Source organism: Pyrus communis, chromosome 16 (genome assembly GCF_963583255.1).
Source record: "Pyrus communis chromosome 16, drPyrComm1.1, whole genome shotgun sequence".
Lineage (NCBI taxonomy): Eukaryota > Viridiplantae > Streptophyta > Magnoliopsida > Rosales > Rosaceae > Pyrus > Pyrus communis.
The window spans coordinates 8,840,626-8,859,244 of NC_084818.1; the positions used below are offsets into that span (position 1 = coordinate 8,840,626).

Consider the following 18,619-nt stretch of genomic DNA (forward strand, 5'->3'; position numbering starts at 1 on the left):
TTCCTCTCCAGACGGTCTCGTCCTCTCCAGACGCACTCCTCTCCCGTTTGAATCCCAGGTTCGTCTTCTCAAATTCTTCTTCTTCGTTTGCATCACAGTTCGTCTTTTCATTTTTCTTCTTCTTTTTCCCAGGCTTCTCTCGCTCTCTCCTTCCTCTCCAGACGGCAGTCTCCAGACACTCTCTCTCCCTCTCCAGAAGCTCACTCACTCTCTCTCTCTCTCTCTCCTCACCACTCTCCCCCAACTTGCTCCTCGTCTTTATCGTTATGCTGCTGCTTTTTTTCGGCTACCCAAAAACCGCAGCGCTTGCCCGGTATGCCTCTTCGATTTTGAGTATAAAGTTCCAATTTTTATTCATATGGGTTCTTATTTTTGCTGTGTATGTTTAAGATTTTGCGCCCACCGGGATCAAATTTTGGTGGGTTTTGTGAATTGGGCATCGAGTTTCTTATGCTTTTAGAGAAATAGGTTGCCAGTGATGTTTTGATATTTCAATAGTTGGGCTTGTTTGGCTGCATGCGTTTTTTGATTTCTGCTGGATTTAGCTAACTGGGTTGTGCTGTTAATCTGTTTGTTCTCCAACTTTCTTACGATTTAAGTGCTTTTAGGTGAAGTGCTTCCTGTGCCTATTTGTTCGGTCTTAGTACTTGTAGCTCAGAGGTATGAAATTTGATAGTATTTATTTCGTGTTAATTTTTAATTGAACTTGAAGAATGAGGAATGCATATCTTGCTTGTGAAATTTGATACTATTTTTCTTTTTGTTATTTGAAAATTTATGTGGTTTTCAAAAGGTATAAATATAAGAAAAGTTCAACAAACAAACAAAGATTACTCAAATTGTTTTTTTCCCTTGTTCTATCCGGTTCAGTACCAAACACAGTATAAATAATACGATCATTAGTCCAATACTATACCAAATGCTCGACTAATTTAGTTAGTACCAAACACAGTATAAAATTAATCGTAGCCAAATTAACTATAACAGGATAGTCTCCTCTCATCACTTTAAAATTTATCACACTGTAGTTTAACTTAGATTATAATATCGGTCGAATAAAAAAATGATAAGAAATAGTTGAAGTCCAAAAGATGAACTTGCACCACAAGCTCAAATACTTGGAAAAAGCACTAGCCAACTTTCAAGAGTCGAGTGATTTGAGTGATAAGTGGGTCTTTGATGAGCCGTATATAAATGCAACTTCACTCATTCTGCTTCCGCACACAATCCAAAACACTGATCCATAATCACAGTTCAAAGTTGTGAGAGAGAGAGAGAGAGAGAGAGATGAATAGCGGTAGCATCACAACTGAAGAAGGAAATGCAGTGCATGCGAATGTGATCCTACTACCTTCGGTCAGATTCAACCCCACTGACGAGTTGCTGGTCAGCTACTACTTGAGGAGCAAGATACAGGGCACCGACTCCCTCTTCCGCCACACCATCCCGGAAATCGATGTCTGCAAGTACGAGCCCTGCGATCTTCCTGGTAAACCCATTATTCTATCTCACTTTTTCTTCACTAGCCATACATCTTGTTTCCAATGGATTCTGCCGTTGATTATGTAAATCTATACCATCTTGTTTCAGTTTTTCTTCATTCAGAATTGAATTGGGTTGGTTTCGATTTGTTGTCTTCTGTAGTGATTCCAGGGTTCTATTTCTATTGTATGATGTTGTATGCATAAATTTACGGTCTTATCAGTTTTTGTACCTCAAGAATTGGAGTCCGATGTTCCGGGTTCAAATTCCCTCCTCCCTCCCCTTAGCATAGCTCAAAGTAAAGTAGTAATATCACTTGTACCTCAAGAATTGAAGTGGGTCGGTTTCAATTTCAATATATTGTTTTGTGTTGCATTTCGATTTAATTTCCCTTTAAATAGCCGACCGATCGATATCTCTTTCCTATCGTATAATATTTTTGCACCCAAAAATTTATGATCTTGTTTCAGTATTTGTGTTTTTTGTTCTTCAAGAGTTGGAGTGGGTTGGTTTCAAATTTTGAACATTTTGTTTTGTTGTTGGATTTCAGCATTCTTCCCAGAAGTTCATGGGAAGGAGTGGTTCTTCTTTAGCCGGCCCGACTACAAGTACAACAACAGCCCTCGCTGCAAACGGGTCACGGATCAAGGCTTTTACAAGATCACAGGGAAGGAGCGTGAGATCAGGGCTGAAGAATCCAAAGCTGTGATTGGGAAGAAGAGGATTCTGATCTTTTACGAAGGTCGTGGATCGAAAGCAAAGAAGACCGATTGGGTAGTCCATGAGTATTCTCTCACAGAAACTGAGGTGAGTTCTAAACCCACCAAGCAGAAGGACTTTGTCCTCTGGCGCCTGAAGAACAAGTCAGCTAGTTATAAGAAGCCGAAGGGTGATCCAATCCGCGGCGAATTAGCTGATCCAGGTGCTAACTCGGAAGATGATCAAGCTGCTGTAAGTGATGTGATTGCAGAGCCAGTGGAACATCTGGGATACTTCTTTGATAACCTTCAGATTGAAACTCTTATCTCTAGTACCTATTGCTTTAATTAATTTCCCTGCATTAGCTGCTGCGTTCCTGTGCAGCATTTCTTCTTTTTTCTGTGCTCCTTTCATGTAGTATTGCTGTTAATGTTGTTTATTTAATCAAAGAGTGTTTCTTGTGGCACATTACAAAATTACACTTAATTGTGAACGGGTCCAAACATAAATAATAAAACCCTATTCTTTTCGAGTAATGGCGAAATTGTGATGGAAGAAATTTGTTCCCAAATTACAAGTTTCTGTCAACGCTCTCAAACTAATTTTTCTTCCAGACCTACAGGTACAACGTAAGACAAGTATAGGATCTTTGAATTTGATCGAACGATTTTCAAACCCTCAATTAAAACCAATAAAATCAACTTTATAATCAAATATTCGTGGATACTAAATCGATGTGCTACTCAAGAAAAATCGATAGTCGTCATCTGGGGAAGAAAAGAATAGTACAAAGCTTGAATTTTGGCTTGTCAATCTCCAATTACAAAGTTAAAGACATGATAGCAAGTGGAGGGATCCACACTCAAAGGCATTTCCGCACACGTGTGAAATTCGACATCTGTTACACCTTTGTCAACATTCTTGTCAGTTGTCACTCCTCATGGACATGGACATGCACAGTAGACGTAGTGACGTGATGCTCTGCCTTCACAAACAAGGAACAATTATTTTTGTGAGCAAGGCTTTCCAACTCCCATGTATCAGATTTGAAATCCTTGTCCTGTTTCTTGCGCTTCAAGTAACGGTCCACCATTTCATACGGAGTGGGGTAGAATCTGAACCCTACTGGGTCTGAAACCCCTCCTCTTGTTTTTCTGTTGCTTCCCAATGTTCCCATATGTTTGTGTGTGTGAACTGAAAAGAAGATGCAACTGCAAGTTGTTTACTCACTTCAGAATACTCCAGTAGTATTTGATCCCAACCAATTAAGTCCTGGGTTCCTAAACAAGTCAGCTGACGTGCCAGCGTTTTGTTTCTTTAATTTTATATATTTTGCCCTTTTGATCAACCCCTCTTGGCAGTTTTCCTTTTTCCTTTACTTTTCAGGGACCGGGAGACAACCCCTCTTGGAAGTTTAGCTTTTAGAAGTACTTTTACGTTTGGAATCGGGATTCTCTTTCCTTCTTAATCTCTCTTCCCTTTTATCCCTTCCTACTTGAACAATTAAGTTACATCAACATTTTACATTAATTTTTTTATAGACACAACAAGGCAGAAAACAAAGTATGAAAGGCGAAGAGGGAAGGGGATGAAAATAGGAGGGAGAGAATCCTACTCCAGTTCATATCATGAGGTGGTTGCCATAGAGGAAATTTACTATTGTTGTATATCTATGTAAATTATCTCTAGATTAAAATTTAAAAGGTAAATTACATTTTACCCCTCATGTTTGGGATCAATTTCAATTCCTTACAATATCTTTAAAACATTTCAATTTCATACATTTACTTATCATTTTATTTCAATTTCATACGTCTGTTAGAAAATTTGTTAAGTAAACCGTTAAGTGATGATGTGGCAAATATAGGATCCACATTTGTGCTGACGTGGCTGCCACATTGTGCCATGTGGCAAAAAAAATTAATTTTTTATTCATTTAAAATATAATATTATTTACCCTATTAAAAAATAAAAAAATAAAACCACAAAACAAAACTAACCCAGAACCCCCCGCAACCCACTTCTCCATCTCCTCCCTCTTCACCTCCCATCCCTTCTCTCTCACCCAAACCCACTTCTTCCTCTTCACCCCCGACCAACCTTCAGCTTCGAGGCCCCAGTTGAGACTTTCTAGAAGACGATGGTGTCGGAGATCACAACATCAGGCGAATCGCCGAATAGGTGTCAGAGATAGTGAAAGGTCGGGTTGACCGGATTTCGGTGCCGGTTCGGCGAGCTCTTTTGCTCCGAGCACCAGTCCTCCGACCGCCATGTGTGTAGCTACAACTATTTGGGGTTTTGGTTGGAGGGTTGCGAGGGAGGTGGGGGTGGGGTCGGGGGTGAAGAGGAAGGAGTAGGTTTGGGGAGAGAGAAGGGATGGGAGGCGAAGAGGGAGGAGATGGAGAAGTGGGTAGGTTAGTTTTGTTTGGTTGTTTTTATTTTATTTTTTATAATAGGGTAAATAATATTATATTTTAAATGCATAATAAATTAATTTTTTAGCCGCGTGGCATAAATGTAGCAGTCACGTCAACACAAATATGGATCTCATATTTGCTACGTCATCACTTAACAATTTACTTAACAGGTTTTATAACGGATGTATGCAATTAAAATAAAATGATAAGTAAATGTATGAAATTGAAATATTTTAAAGATGTAGTAGGGAATTGGAATTGAAATTGATTATAAACCTGAGGGGTAAAATGTAATTTATCCAAATTTAAATTATTAATCCTTAAAAATTTACACATTTGGCACTTTTGTAGATGTATAATTTGTTGATTGATAAATAAAATCGTTTCTTGTAAAAATTAATAAATGGTGTGTGCAATTCAATTCAAATGGTTTCTAATTGTAATAAAAACTAAGTGGAAGATTGTCCTGTTTAGATAGGATTTTATTCTTCAGCCCATTAGCCTAGGGTACAAATTCTCCTACATCTCTTAGTGTTGTTGCCTAGAGTAGTAATACGATTTGTAATTAAAATTGTGTAAAATTAACCGTAGCTAAGTTAACGAGAACAATATACTCTCATCTCATCGCCTAAGTTAAAATTTATCACACTGTAATTTAAATTAAATTATAATATAACTCAAATAAAATAAATTATAAGAAATAGTTGGAAGACCAAAATGAAAGAAATCCGGTAAGTGTAGGGAGCAAAAGATGAACTTGCACCACACGATCAAGGACTTGGTAAAACACTAGTCAACTTTCAAAAGTGGTTCTGTGATGAGCGTATATAAATACAACTTCACTTATTCTGCTTCCCCACACAATCCAAAACACTGATCGATAATCACAGTTCAAAGTTGAGAGAGAGAGAGAGAGAGAGAGAGAGAGAGAGAGAGAGAGAGATGAGCAGCAGCGACGCACCTGAAGAAGGAGATGCAGTGCGTTTGAATGTGAGCCGACTACCTGGGTTCGGATTCTCCCCCACTGATGAGTTGCTGGTCAGCTACTACCTGAAGAACAAGATAGAGGGGACGGATTCCCATTTCCGCCACGTCATCCCTGAAATCGATGTCTGCAAGTACGAGCCCTGCGATCTTCCTGGTAAACCCATTATTCTATCTCACTTTTTCTTCAGTGGCCATACATCTTGTTTGCAATGGATTCTGCCGTTGATTATGTAAATCTATACCATCTTGTTTCAGTTTTTCTTCATTCAGAATTGAATTTGGTTGGTTTCGATTTGTTGTCTTCTGTAGTGATTCCAGTGCTCTATTTCTATTGTATGATGTTGTATGCATAAATTTATGGTCTTATCAGTTTTTTTACTTCAAGAATTGGAGTCCGATGTTCCGGGTTCAAATTCCCTCCTCCCTCCCCTTAGCATAGCTCAAAGTAAAGTAGTAATATCACTTGTACCTCAAGAATTGAAGTGGGTTGGTTTCAATTTCAATATATTGTTTTGTGTTGCATTTCGATTTAATTTCCCTTTAAATAGCCGACCGATCGATATCTCTTTCCTATCGTATAATATTGTTGCACCCAAAAATTTATGATCTTGTTTCAGTGTTTGTGTTTTTTGTTCTTCAAGAGTTGGAGTGGGTTGGTTTCAAATTTTGAACATTTTGTTTTGTTGTTGGATTTCAGCATTCTTCCCAGAAGTTCATGGGAAGGAGTGGTTCTTCTTTAGCCGGCTCGATTACAAGTACAACGGCACTCGCTGCAACCGGGTCACGGATCAAGGCTTTTACAAGATCACAGGGAAGGACCGTGAGATCAGGGCTGAAGAATCCAAAGCTGTGATTGGGAAGAAGAGGAGTCTGACATTCTATGAACGTCGTCTGCCGAAATCAAAGAAGACTAATTGGGTAGTCCATGAATATAATCTCACAGAAACTAAGGTGAGTTCTAAACCCACCAAGCAGATGAACTTTGTCCTCTGGCGCATAAAGAACATGTCAGCTAGTTATAAGAAGCCGAATGGTGATCCAATCCACGGCGAATTAGCTGATACAGGTGCTACCTCGGAAGATTATCAAGCTGCTGTAAGTGATGTGATTGCAGAGCCAGTGGAACAGCTGGGATAATCCTTTGATAACCTTCAGATTAAAACTCTGGTCTCTAGTAAATATGGCTTTAATTAATTTCCCTGCATCAGCTGCTGCGTTCCTGTGCAGCATTTCTGCTTTTCCTCTAACCTTATATGTTGTATTCTTGTTAATGTTGTTTACTTAAAACCTATTAATCTCAGTGGAATTTTGTGTTATATTATCTTCTCATTTTTTTAGCCAAAATGTTAAGTGATTGATTGTGCTTTTATTTTGCTTTTTATTTTTATAAACCTTCGATGATACAAGAAGAATTTTATTGATAACGCAAAAGAAGTTACAACTAGTATAACCCCTCAAAAGGATCTCCCGTTCTTCCATCAAATATTCTACCTTTTTCGGATACTCAATTTCAAATACCCATGGATTTGCTGTTTGCTTATGAAAAAATCAAAGCCCTTTATCAGATTTGAATCGATGACTTAAGCCTTACCATAGCGTTACTCTACCACTGAGTTAAAAAGGCTCACTAATGAGTACCGCATCTTCAGAATTGTAACCTTCCCATGCCATATAAGCTACTCATATGTATTTTCCCAAAGCAGTTCACCGCCTACCGTAGTAGCACTGTTTGCTAAAATTTGTCCCTTTTTAATACATTTACCTTGCCAAACCTAGGGTTTTTCGTGCACACAAGTATTTTTGTTGCAAAATTGATATATAACTAATGGAATGTTTAGAGTATCCCCATTTCCCAATAAAATGATCTTGTCAGTATCAACATTACCCTTCTAGAAAAGCAAACAATAAAAATACAAAGAAAAGAGACGGGACATGAAACCTAACCCTTCTAAAACCAAACCTAAAAATCTAAACATGCAAAACAGATTAAGCAACATCACAAGGTCAAGGAGAAAAAAAAGTGAGCCAAACCTATATGTCCATTTGCAAATTAATTTGAGAAATGGTAGCCAAGGAAGAAAGTATAGTCTGAAAAATAAGCAACACGAGTTGCTAATGGAGGGGAATCATGTCATACTAAAGTTGGAGAAGACAAGTCCACATAAGAAAAATTGTCCGCAACAACATTTCCTTCGCAATATATGTGAAACCCCATCCCAAATTTAGTGTATTTTCATATTGATCGATTTATGAAATTACCATTTTGCCCTCGAATTGACTTTGTTTGACCGTCTCGTTGAAACGGGTAATGTTAATTTTCTTAAATTATTCTTAACGTACTTATCGCCACGAACGCGTAAGTACAAACAAATTCGAATTCGGACTTATAACGAAGATTCTACGTTCAAACATTGAACGTTTGCGAATATTTTATATTTCATTTTACACATTCTTGAATTGTGAGCCACTGTGACCTACTTTAAAAAGCTTGTCCCCTTACTTTTTCCCCTTGGACCCGTGCATCCCCCTTCCCCTTTTTCTTTTTATGATGTTTGTAACTCTCTCTCTCCCCCTCTCTTCTCACTTTCTTTACCTTATGTTTTTTGACATCCTGAATCCGTTTATGATGTCGGTTTTTCGAAATTCAACCATTATGATAGAGTTTTATAAATTGGACCTTTTATGTGCTTAGGTATGATTATCAGTGGCGTTTCCGTCCCTCCATTTTCGCACGGCGACGACAGAGTATCTGTGAGTGGACCCCTACTAAAATGCATATTTTACTATTAGAAATGCATACATGAAAAACATGATTTAATGGTTACGTTTTATGAGTAAATTAGATTTTAAATATTATGAGATATCATGCTTTACTGAGAATATTTTGGAATAACATACTTTATCGATTTCCTTTTCTTTGTAGTATATATGATGGATGACTACATACTATGAAGATGTTTTGAGATATAATGTTTGAGCTACTAAGCTTTGTTGAGATATATGTACTTATGTAGGAAATATTATATTCAATGGTTTTGTGCTTATCTAGTGGTCACTGTTCTGCCCACAGGCGATGATACTTATATTGTCTTTGGCATGGCGTGTGCAGGTGGCTTCAGCCGAAATATACTTATATTGGCTTTGGTCGGGCTTGTGTAGGTGGCTTCAGCCAGAAGATATTTATGTTGGCTTCAGCCTGGCGTGTGTAGGTGGCTTCAGTCGGAAGACTTCTATATGCCTTCGGGCGATACTGATGCCACTATTTAACACATTATATATAATATATGTTTTACGAAGGTTTTATGGCATGCTAGGGTTTTCAAAAAACCTACTATATATTATGCTATTGAGTTTTCATAAACTTTGGGGGTTAGTACGTTGAATAACTATTTCTGTATTATTTATATATCAACTTGGTCCACTCACTTTTTTTTTGCACTCACTCATGACAAAGGAATGAGGCATACGATCCAAGCTATGAGGCATTCCCCTACCAATGATATCGTGTCATCCTCTTTGCTTTTGACTTCACCTGTAATAGCACTTTTTGTTACACCTTCCGCTTGTATTTTGAATTAGATATATGCTTTGAACATGTCATGCATTAACACATTCATTTTATTTGACAATTGACTTTTTAATATTATTTTGGTAAAGTTTATATTTGAATATTAAATTGCATAGTTCGCGTGAAATTTATATGCATGTTTCACATGTTCTCGGCATATGCATTCATTAAATGGCTTGCATCACCTTCGGATGTCGGCCAACATGTGGCCATCCCACTGTCCCCTGGACATCAGGATTGGAGCGTGTTAGATTGGTATCAAAGCATACTTAGGACTTCATTTTTCCATTTGGTAAATTATAACCTTTCTTGTGGCCATAGTCTTTCGTTCTTCTAAATTTTGTTTGCCTCTTATTAGAATCATGGATAATCCTGGTAGGAATGTACCTCAACGACCTCATTTTGGTTTAATGGGAGGAATTTAGTAGTTGACCTTCGCTTACAGAATGTTTTTCCTGGTAGTAGCAGGCCAAGTCGTACATGTACTAAGATTGCTCGTAGCCACGACGTTACGGAGCTTAATATGGTTGGAGTCTGTGAAGAGGCTAATGATTGGTTGGAAAAGATGGAAGACACTTTAGAGAGTATGAAATGCCCATCATCTGAATGGGCAAATACCGATGATTACTTCATTAAGGGGAATGCGAGTGGAAGTTAATGACAAGCTCTCGCCCACATAATTCTTTGATGACTTAGGCTACATTCAAGAGACTTTTCAGCACACACTTTTTGAGCCCGGATTATCAGCTGAGGAAAATACAGGAATTCATAGAGTTCTGCTAGGGCAATCTGAGTATTATAGAGTTTGATAGCATTTTTCGGTGCTTGTCGAGACACCAAGAGGGAACCTATGGGAACCAGCGGGAGATGATGATACAGCTGCAGATTGCTATGAACCAGGACATTTGTGAGCTTCTGGCACCACAGAGGTATGCTTCCTACAAGGATATGCTTGAGGTGGCTTTGAGGGTCGAACAGACGAGGTGGATTAAACTTAACCAGAATCAGCCTTGAACTCAAAATCAGCCTCGGAACCAGAATCAGCGGGGTCGTGGATTCTGATCCCAGAGTATGAGGGAGCCTTCTACTTCTTCTCATTCTTTCGGCTCAAGACACTCTAAGTCTTTGAAACAACATGGTCAGGGTTCAGGATCATCTAGCAAGGGCTCAAGTAGTGAGTCGGTGAGGCAATCATTTAGCCACTTTAATTCATCAATTGCGGCTTGCGCACATTGTGATATACACCATCTTGGAGATTGAGTTGTGAGTGCTGCCATGTGTCACCAGTGTAGTGGCACTAGGCACTATGCCCGTATTTTCCCTTCGACGAACCCATTAGAGAGTTACGGTGGGGGAAGTAACCCGAATACTTAGAGTTATAGCGGTACTAAAAGTTATGGCGGCAGTAGTAATCCGAATACCCAGTTTTCTGCTCAGTGACAACCACAGCATTCTAGAGCAGCTTCAAGCAATCGTGCTTAGGGGAACTAAGCCGACCGCAACAAAGGCATTAGTACTCGAGGTGGCCATAACAGTGGTTTGGGACGTCAAGCTCATGGGCATATCAACGCCATGACTCAGACTCGCAACTTGCATCGCTCGATTATGATATGTTCATGCAATTGCCACTTGGAGATCTATTCTGTGCACAATAGGAGTTTAGAGATTGCCCAGTTATTGTTGAAGGGGAACTTATGAAGGCCAATTTGATTCCCTTCAAATTTTGGAGTCCAGTGCCATTCTACGAATGGATTAGCTATCTAAGCATAATGCCTATGTTGAATGTAGGGAGAAATTGGTGACTTTTGATTGGCCTAAACGATCAGCAATCACTTTTCAGGGTGAATGACAGATCCTCCAGAATAGTATTATCTTCACCATCCAGACAACAAAGTTACTGCAGAAGGTTTGTGGGCTTCTTAGCTCACGTGGTCACGTAAGGTGAACCTTCTCTGTGTGCTGGAGATATACCAGTGGTGAATGAATTCACCGATGTATTTCTTGAGGATTTGTTGGGGTTACCATTTGTGAGGGAAATCGAATTCACAATTGATTTACTTCCAGCTACCAACCATATTTCATTGGCACTATACCAAATGACACCGATTGAGTTGAGATAATTGAAAATTCAACTTCAAGGGCTTGTGGACAAGGGTTACATCTAGCCCAGTATGTCTCCCTGGGGCACTCCTGTATTGTTTGTTAGGAAAAAAGACTTTGCATCGACTACAGACAACTGAATTGGGTGACAATGAAGAACCGTTACCTCCTGCCTTGTTGATGATCTATTTGACCAATTAAGAGGTGCTCAAGTGTTTTCTAAGATCGAGCTTCATTCAGGTTACAACCAGTTACTTATCCGGAACAAAGATGTATCGAAGATTGCTTTCTGCACTAGGTATATACACTATGAGTTCCGTGTCATGCCTTTTGGGTAACTAATGCACTCGAGCTTTCATGGATTTGATGAATAGAGTTTTCAGACTGTATCTCAATCAGTTTATGATTGTATCCATTGATGTTATCTTGATCTACTCCAAGAATAATGTTGAGTACAGAAAACATCTGAAGTTGGTGTTGGAGAGATTGAGGAAGCACTAGCTATTTGCGAAGTTCAGTAAGTGTCAGTTTTGGCTAGACCGGATTAGTTTCCTCGGGTATGTGGTTTCCATTAAGGGAATTAGTGTGGACCCTCAGAAGATTTCGGCAGTGTCTAAATGAAAGCAACCGAGGAATGTTACTGAAGTGAGGAGTTTTCTGGGACTGGCTGGCTATTACCGATGTTTTGCGCAGGATTTCTTGGCAATCACCTTGCCTCTTACTAAATTGACTTAGAAAAGGGTCAAATTCTACTGGGATGAAAATTATGAATGAAGTTTTCAAAAGCTTAAACAGTGTTTTACTCATGCCTCCGTCCTCGCTCTTCGAGACGATGGCGGTGAGTTTGATATCTATAGTGATGCATCCTTGTTGATATTGGGTTGTGTTCTGATACAGCAACGGAAAGTCATCTTCTATGCTTCCAGGCAACTGAAAACTCACAAGAAAACTACCATACTCAATGATCTAGAACTCGGAGCAATGGTCTTTGTTCTAAAAATCTGGCGACATTACTTGTACAGCAAGAAGTGCCGCACCTTTACTGATCACAAGAGTCTGAAGTATGTCTTCACCCAGAAGCAGTTGAATTTGAGGCAGAGAATGTGGATGAAACTTATTAGTGACTATGATTGCATTATTGAGTATCACCCTGGTCACGCCAACGTCGTAGCAGATGCACTTAGCCGGAAGTCTTATAGACAGCTTGCCTCCCTTCGAGCTATCCATGTTCTGCTACTATTTTCTCTTCGAGAAACCAACGTTAGAATGATACCAGACTCATAGGGAGCATTGTTAGCACACTTCCAAATTAGGCCTGTTTTGGTGGATTTGGTTCAGGAATCTCAGAAGCTCGACCAATAGTGTGCAGACCTAAAGGAACAAGTGCGGAATGGTTCTAGGTGAGATTTGAAAATCCGGAAAGATGGAGCCTTGATGATGGGAAATAGGTTGTTTATACCTAAGGACAATGAAGTTGTGAAGAAGGAAATTCTTGATGTCGTTCATATTCCGGTATATGTCATGTATCTGGGGAGTACCAAATTGTATCACGCTATCCGTCTGTTCTACTATTGGTATAAGATGAAACGGGATGTCGCAGAGTATGTAAAGAGATGTATTATTTGCCATCAGGTGAAGGTGGACAGATAGATACCTGAGGGGCTAATGTAGAATCTCCTTATACCAGCGTGGAAGTGAGAAGACATCACCATGGATTTCATGTATGGTTCGCCAAGCACACGGTCGAGGTTTGATGGCATTTGAGTGATTATGGATCAACTCACCAAGACTGCTCATTTCTTACCTGTTTGACAAACCTACACACTCGAGAAGTTAGCACAACTTTTTATTGATAATATTGTCATACTTCATGGTGCACCCATCACCATCGTTTCGAACAGAGATCCAAGATTCACCTCTAGATTTTGGAGAGTGTTCTATGATGCCATGAATACTCAACTGTTGTATAGCACTGCCTATCATCCACAGACCGATGGTCAATCTAAAAGGTTAATTTAGACTTTGGAGGACATGTTAAGAATGTCTGTTCTCTAGTGGTATGGTAGTTGGGATAGTTAACTACTATTAATCGAGTTTGCCTACAACAACAACTACCACTTCAGTATTGGCATGGCACCGTTTGAGGCACTATATAGGAAAGCATGATGGACACCATAATGTTGGACTGAGGTTGGTGAACGGGTGTTAGTAGGGCCAAAAATTGTCGACACCACTAATACTAATATCCAGTTGATAAAGAGGAACCTAAAGGCAACACAAGATCTACAGAATAGCATTGTGGATCAACATTCCAGGGATCGTGAGTATAAGATTGGTGATTTTTTCTTCCTGAAGTTGTCGCCCTTGAAGGGTGTGGTTCGTTTTGGTAAACGAGAAATTTGAGTCCTCGATATGTTGGCCCCTACTGAATCACTGAAAGGATTAACGTAGTTGCTTATAGATTAGAGCTACCACCAGAATTGTCGCAGATTGAAGACTATTCCATGCTGCGAAAGTATGTACCGGATCCCTCTCATGTTATTCAGCCGGAACCATTAGAGGTGAGTCAAGACAATCATCGAGTTATGTTGAGGAACCAGCGACGATCATCAATCGACAGGATAAAACTTTGAGGAACAAAGTCATACTGATGAGGAGTTAGTATCCATACCTATTTATCTAAGTTTGTAATCTTAGGATGAAATTCTTTTAAGGGGGTAGATTGTGAAACCCTGTCCCAAATTTAGTGTATTTTCATATTAACTAATTTATGAAATTACCATTCTGCCCTCGAGTTGACTTTGTTTGACCATCTCGTTGAAATGAGTAACGTTAATTTTCTTAAATTATTCTTAACATACTTATCTCCACGAACGCGTAGGTGCAAACGGATTCGAATTCGAACTTATAACGAAGATTCTACGTTCAAATGTCGAACGTTTGCGAATATTTTGTGTTTCATCTTACACATTCTTGAATTGTGAGCTATTGGAACCCATTTTGGAAAGCTTGTCCCCTTGCTTTTTCCCCTTGGACCCATGCATCCCCTTTCCCTCTTTTCTTTTTTCTGATTTTTGTAACTCTTTCTCTCCCTCATTTCTCATTTTCTCCATTTTTTCGCTATCTCTTCCCTCTCACTCCCGTGCTCTCTCTTTGCATTTCTCACTCTCCTCTTTGAAAATCACACAACAACCATCCCAAATCCCCACCACGTGGACAGAGAAGCTTCGGAAAACCCCATGCCAACCGAGGAACACTTTAACAATGTGGTCACTATTCATCATCTTCCCCGATGTGTTTCATGATTTTTCCGACTTTGGTAAGCTTCTAGAAACTCTTGGGATGTGTTTTAAGAGTAGATCGAAACTTGTTTTGAGTTGTACATACATGTTAATCGTAGAAAATAGCTAATTTTTCGATGAGCATTGCCACTTTCGAGGTGTTTTTCTGCCAAACCATGATGAGTTAGTAGTTGTGTAAGGTACCATTCTCTTCATCCCATTGAGTACTATAACTTTGGTTTTTGAACCACTTGATTTGGTTAAGTATTGAAGAAGTTATGAGCGTTTGAAAATTAGCCCAAAAACCAGCCAAACTATAGCCTGAAACCGGGTCGACCCGACCCGTTTAACCTCAACCCAAATTCATTTGGGCCATGTTATCTAGCCTAATAGCCTAAGCCCAAACCCAATTGAGCCTAGCCTAATAATTTAGTAACCTAGAATCCCAACCAGGCCTTTGCGTCATGGAGTCTAGCCCAAGCTTTAGGCCCAAACCCAAATAACCCCATGCCCAAGCCAGGACCCTAAGCCCAAGCCTAGAAACCCAAACCCTAAGCCTAGCCAGCATGTGGGTCCGTGCATGAGCCTGTGTGTGGGTGAGAGTGAGGCTGAGCTTTAGCCGGCGCGAGGAGCACAAACACCTTCATCGGAGGCACATAGTGGTGTCGGTGACTTTTCCACCAACTTTTCGGCAACCCATCACGACGTGTAGGGCAGTGCGTGGCCGTCGAGGCCACCACTTTGTGGTGGCGTGTGAGGCCACGTGTAGCAACGCGTAGGGGTACCCGAGGTCCCCCTTTATGTTTTTCGACGTCTTGAATTCGTTTATGACGTTTGTTTTCTAAAATTCAACAGTTATGACAGAGTTTTGTTAAGGTGCAAGAGGAAAACGTTAACGAGCGAATGAACTCCACATATAAGAGGATTGTAAAGCATCTTGGCTAAAACTAACAAAAGTTGTCAAGTTCAATGTTAAATCCCGAAGATCAAGGCCACCCTCATGCTTAGGTTGACACATAATACTCCAATCAACAATTACTAGCTTTCGTGAAGCCAAGTCCCTTGACCAAATAAAATTTTGTGTACAAGCAGAGAGATGCTTTAAAAGGCAAATGGGCTATTGATAAACTGAGATGCTATGGAAAAAACAAGTTTTGATAAACAAATTGCACCAATTAGAGTAGTCCAGCCATTGAGAGAAGTTTACCTTTCCAACCTGAAAGAAGAGCTTTAGTCTTATCCACCAAAGCTTGAAAGTGAATTCTGCTTGGCTTACAACGAAAAATGGATTCCAAGATAAATGAAAGGAACAACACCCATACGAAAGCCAAGATGTCTCGAGACATTTACTCTACGATTGGCAGATGTGGAGTCGAGATAAAAAGTACTTTTAGTTGCATTAACAAGTTGTCCCGATGCATAACCATACTTATCCAAAAACTTTCGAATAGAACGAAGAGATCGAACATTCCCACGAAAAAAAATAAAAAGATCATTAGCACATAACACATGAGTTGGAGGGCAACAACTCGGTGGAGCTGAAATAGTAATGATTTGTCTAGTAGAGTAGAGTAGAGTAGAGTAGAGTAAAGATAAACTTCTACCTAGAGCTTCCTAAGCTAAACAAAAAAGTAGTTGAGAAAGAGGATCTCCCTGACGTACACCTTGAGAACAAGATAGAATCTGAGAAAGTAGTCTACAACAAATGAATACAAATTTACATTGGAATGAGATGCACTAATTCAGGGCATTCGGATATAATTGGAATAGCTAATTGCTACGGAATAATTATTTTGAATTATTGTGTTTAGTTGTATGTTAATTGAGTTTAAGTTGGTGTCTTTGGAAGAATGGTTTTAGCTAGTGGCATAGGTGAGATGACAACATTTTTTGCAAAGCTTAATAGGAACTTTTGTAATTTCTTCAAATGTTTCAATGAACGAAAAGAGGGAAATTTTTCCCATAACAAATGAGAAGCATATTCTTTTTAAGTTTGCAATTAGAGTTGAGTGACTCCTCCTACATTGAGTGACATCCACGATTAGCAATGTGAAATTATTTAGATGCCCCTAGTTGAGTGATTCCAGACTATCTGGTTGACCTCATCATTTTCGCCTATTTGTTAAGTGTTGGGCTTAAATTAAATCAAGAGCATGGGGACAAAATGGCCAACCAAATTTACCCCAAACTCTTCAAGCACCATATCCAGATGGCCATCCAAATTTCATTGAACTACGAGTCGACTTGATTCTCCTGAAAAAAGAATACATAGGCAAGCTACAAAATCAAGTATGACATTTCTTCGTAATTTTAATCATAGAGTGTTTCTCTTGTGGCACATTACTAAAGATTGTAATTAAAACATTACTTAATCATGAATGGATCCAAACTTAAATAATATAACCCTATTTTTTTCGAGTAACGGTGAAATTGTGTTGGAAGAAATTTGTTCCCAAATTACAAGTTTTCGTCAACACTCTTTGTTGACATGCAAATTTCAATAAAAAAAAATGTTCACCAATGCATTAAATTTCAGTATGTGAGGACTTACGTGGCATGCAATGACGGACGATATTTGATGGAAAGTGATATTTGATTTTAATTTAAATTAATAAATTAATTTATTTATTTAAATTAAATGAAAATGTTAAATTGGGAAGATTGATTTGTTTGATTTTTAATTTAATATTTATTTGATTAAATCAAATATTAATTGAAGGAGTAAAATCACAAATCACGAACAAAGACATGAATGAGGCCCTGGTCCCTTCGTAGGCAAAGCTTGGAAAGTCTATAAATAGGAGGCTTCAGGACAAAGAAATGGTCCAAAAATCGTTTTCACGCCCACACACTAAAACTTTAAAACTCTAAAGCTCTCAAGCATCCAAATTCCCAAACACTCAAAAGAATTCAGAAAGCCCTCTATGTTCTTCGCCAAAACCTGTGAAGAATCATCAGGTACCACACATGCATGCCGGTTCTTCCCTCGCCACAAGCCAAATCGTTGATACAATCATTTATCCAAGATCAAGTCATTGCGACCCTTGGATTAACAGCCCCTACATACACACTTTACATGTTTGGAGATCGAATCAGATGATTCAATTAAAGAGATTGTAATCCTACAAATTCATTAATATAAATATTCTTTAGACATGTGTTTTTATTTCATTTGTCACAGAATTTCTTATGTACAACCTCAACTAATTATTCATAAGCACTTACAGGTACAACATTCAACACATCTATGATCCTTACCCTCAATTTAAGCTAATAAATCGATTCAAAAATTAAATATACGTGGATACTATATTGACGTGCTACTCAAGAAAAATGAATGGTCATCATTAGGGGAAGAAAAGAATAGTGCAAGCTTGAATGTTGGCTTTTCAATCTCCAATTACAAAGTGAGATTCCTCATAAGAAAAGAAACAAAAATTACAAATTACAAATTACAAAGTGAAAAAGACTTTATAGGAAGTGGTGGGATCCACACTTAAAGCCATTACCGCAACGTCTATAAATTTCACATATGAGGATATTTTTTGGATTATCTTTGTGAATTATTCGGTAATTATTTTATTGTGTTTGTTTATCATATATTGTATAATTAATTTTCATCAAGTACTATTTGTATTTAATTTTAAGTAAAAAAATTTAAAATGAATTTTTGTTGCACAAACAGATAAATGAACATGATAAAGTAATTCTCAAAGTTATTCCAAATTGGACATCTGTTGTACCTTGATCAACACTGTTGTGACTCCAGATGGGCATGCACAGTTAACGTAATGACATCATGCTTTGCCTTGAGCAAGGGTTTCCAACTTCCATGTGTCAGACTCCAGAATGTTCTTGAGTCCTCTCGATTTTATCATTCCCACTACACGGCAGAATAAAATTAACTAAAAATTAACGCGTTAAGGCTAGAACTTGAACTCAAGGCTCTAGACTTATTTATAAATTTGCACCTTGAGTTTTAGTAGTTATTACATTTAGGTCTTTAAACCTTTTTTATTTGAGAGTTTTAACGAAAAACCCACGGCACTGTTCACTTTAACGAAAAATCACATTTTTACACTAAA

At 38.6% G+C, this 18,619-nt stretch overlaps 2 protein-coding genes across 2 annotated transcripts; both read left to right on the plus strand.

Annotated features, from left to right (window-relative positions):
- Positions 1-1,128: 1,128 nt before the first annotated feature.
- On the plus strand, positions 1,129-2,710 carry LOC137720155 (protein NTM1-like 9). Its single transcript, XM_068459167.1, has 2 exons — positions 1,129-1,489; positions 2,033-2,710. The coding sequence occupies exons 1-2, from the start codon at positions 1,288-1,290 to the stop codon at positions 2,530-2,532; spliced, it is 702 nt and encodes a 233-aa protein (XP_068315268.1). The 5' UTR covers positions 1,129-1,287; the 3' UTR covers positions 2,533-2,710.
- LOC137720156 (protein NTM1-like 9) lies at positions 1,245-6,914 on the plus strand. Its single transcript, XM_068459168.1, has 3 exons — positions 1,245-1,262; positions 5,518-5,739; positions 6,283-6,914. Exons 2-3 carry the CDS (start codon positions 5,541-5,543, stop codon positions 6,720-6,722), a joined length of 639 nt encoding a protein of 212 aa, XP_068315269.1. The 5' UTR covers positions 1,245-1,262; positions 5,518-5,540; the 3' UTR covers positions 6,723-6,914.
- The last annotated feature ends 11,705 nt before the right edge of the window (positions 6,915-18,619 follow it).

What these genes read in the sequence shown, in the direction of transcription:
- LOC137720155 (XM_068459167.1), top strand. Translation starts at nt 1,288, where the DNA reads ATGAATAGCGGTAGCATCACAACTGAAGAAGGAAATGCAGTGCATGCG. An exon ending in CGAGCCCTGCGATCTTCCTG is followed by an intron (nt 1,490 to 2,032) that starts GTAAACCCATTA and finishes GTTGGATTTCAG; the next exon opens with CATTCTTCCCAGAAGTTCAT.
- LOC137720156 (XM_068459168.1), top strand. Translation starts at nt 5,541, where the DNA reads ATGAGCAGCAGCGACGCACCTGAAGAAGGAGATGCAGTGCGTTTGAAT. An exon ending in CGAGCCCTGCGATCTTCCTG is followed by an intron (nt 5,740 to 6,282) that starts GTAAACCCATTA and finishes GTTGGATTTCAG; the next exon opens with CATTCTTCCCAGAAGTTCAT.